General features: G+C 40.7%; 1 gene segment (V, D, J or C); it reads left to right on the top strand.

Annotated features, from left to right (window-relative positions):
* Positions 1-1,119: 1,119 nt before the first annotated feature.
* On the top strand, positions 1,120-1,727 carry LOC130844886 (T cell receptor alpha variable 24-like). The segment is given in 2 exon segments: positions 1,120-1,206; positions 1,369-1,727. Coding segments are annotated over 2 exon segments (414 nt in total).
* Positions 1,728-2,087: the final 360 nt, after the last annotated feature.

The following is a 2,087-nucleotide window of genomic DNA, read 5'->3' as shown; positions in this document are numbered from 1 at the left end:
GAAAAATCATATAAGTGAAATCATTCAATATGTGATCTCTTGTGTCTGGTTTCTTTGCCTTAAAATTAAGTTTTAGAAATTGATTTTTGATGTAGCATATATTTTTATTTAACACCTTTTATTTCTGAATAGTGATTCATTGATAGACATACCAATTTTGTTTATTCATTTACCAGCTGCTGAACATTTAGTTGTTCCCATTTTTTGGCTATTAGAAAGAAACCCAGGGACGTCCCTGGTGGTCCAGGGTCAAGACTGCCTTCCAATGCAGGGGATGCAGGTTCAATGCCTGGTTGGGGAGCTAAGATTCCACATGCCTCGTGGTCTAAACATCAAAACATAAAAAATACAGAAGCAATATTGTAACAAATTCAATAAAGACTTTAAAAATGGTCCACATCAAAAAAAAATCTGAAAAAAAAAGAAAAAGATACCCAGAAAGTAGATTCCTATTATTTTTGGAACATATCTCCTCTGACATTTAAAACATTTACTGAGTATCACAAATGTAGGTGGCCTGACAGATTCCAAACATCATAGACTTCATACCAGATAGATATGTGTTCTGATTCTTACCTGATGTTTCACCTTGAGTTAATTACCCACTCTCTTTGAGCTTTAGCTTCTTGTTTGTAAATTGGGAATAATAGTAACTCTGCTGTGTGACTTTGTGTGAGAATAACGGACATCAGGCAAAAGGAAACTTAGCACGTGGTATGTGTGCACGTTTATGATTTGGAGAATTTGAAATTTTGAAAAATTTTGTTGAAAATTCATATAAAAGGTTCCTAACCAAAGTTTGTTTCCTGCCACATACTACCATCCAGGTCTCTCTCAAGTTGAAAAGCAGCAGTCCACGATTAGGCAACCCATTTCTGAAAGGTTGTCAGTTGTCTTTGTGTTGTGAGCTCATGAGAGATGTCCTCAATGTTTGAGAAGTTGGTCTCCAGAAAGCAGTGTTTGATCCCTCCTTCTGAACCACAGGAAACTGAGTCTAGGGCAGAAGTGGTTGGTGTGTTTCTAGGACATGTATGTGGTCTTATTTCTGATTGGCTGGGCAACCAGATGCAGAATCTTGTTTTCTGAAGCAGAATGTTGCACAGATCTAGGCTGCAGAAACTTCTTCAGCTGAGGCTACTTGGGCAGGATAAATGGAGAGGAACACTTTGCCAGCCTCATTGCTGATCCTGTGGCTTCATCTTGGCAGTAAGTCCAGGGGCTGCTGGAGATACTCTGAACAGTCTGGGATGGTGATGGGGAAGGAGGAGGATGTAGTTGGCCACCTCGAGATTCTACTTGGGAATGTGTGAAGACAATGAACACTGTGTAGAGATCAGTTCCTATGTCTGACCCTGTCTTTCTGAACAGGAGTGAGCTGCGTCTTGACTGTGGAACAGAGTCCTCCATCTCTGCAGGTTCAGGAAGGAGAGAGCACCAATTTCACCTGCAGTTTCCCTTCCAGCTCTTTTTATGCTTTACACTGGTACAGATGGGAACCTGCAAAAAGCCCCGAGAACCTGTTTGTAATGACTTCAAATGGGGATGAAAAGGAGGAAGGACGAGTAAGAGTCACTCTGAATACTAAGGAGGGTTATAGCTACATGTTCATCAAAGGATCCCAGCCTGAGGACTCAGCCACATACCTCTGTGCCTCCACACAGTGCTCATCAGGCCCCTGCAGCCTGTACCCAAACCCGTGCCTGCTGCTGCTCTGGTACCAGCATTGATGGATAGCCATGTGTGGGGTGGAAAAGGCCAATTCAATGAATTACAGTGTTTTCAATAATCAGGGGGAAATGCAAACATAGATAAACAGTCATTGCAGTCACTGTAGCTCCCTCAACTTACTGGACTGTTATTTAATATCACTCATCTCCACTCCCACCAGTATATTGGCCATATTATTGAATCCAATCCCTAGTCTCCTCTTTTGCCATGACTCCAAGTGAACCAGATAGTTACTCAAACCTATCTAAAATAATGTGGTTAAACTAGGGTAATCTTTATCCGTCACTGTTGGTACATCCTAAGAACTAGACCTTCTATGGTATTTCTTTCTTTTTTTTAATTTTAATTAAATTTATTAT

This window comes from Hippopotamus amphibius, chromosome 2 (genome assembly GCF_030028045.1).
Source record: "Hippopotamus amphibius kiboko isolate mHipAmp2 chromosome 2, mHipAmp2.hap2, whole genome shotgun sequence".
Taxonomy (NCBI): domain Eukaryota; kingdom Metazoa; phylum Chordata; class Mammalia; order Artiodactyla; family Hippopotamidae; genus Hippopotamus; species Hippopotamus amphibius.
Note: the sequence above shows the minus strand (reverse complement) of the source record. Positions and strands in the feature narration are given on the sequence as shown.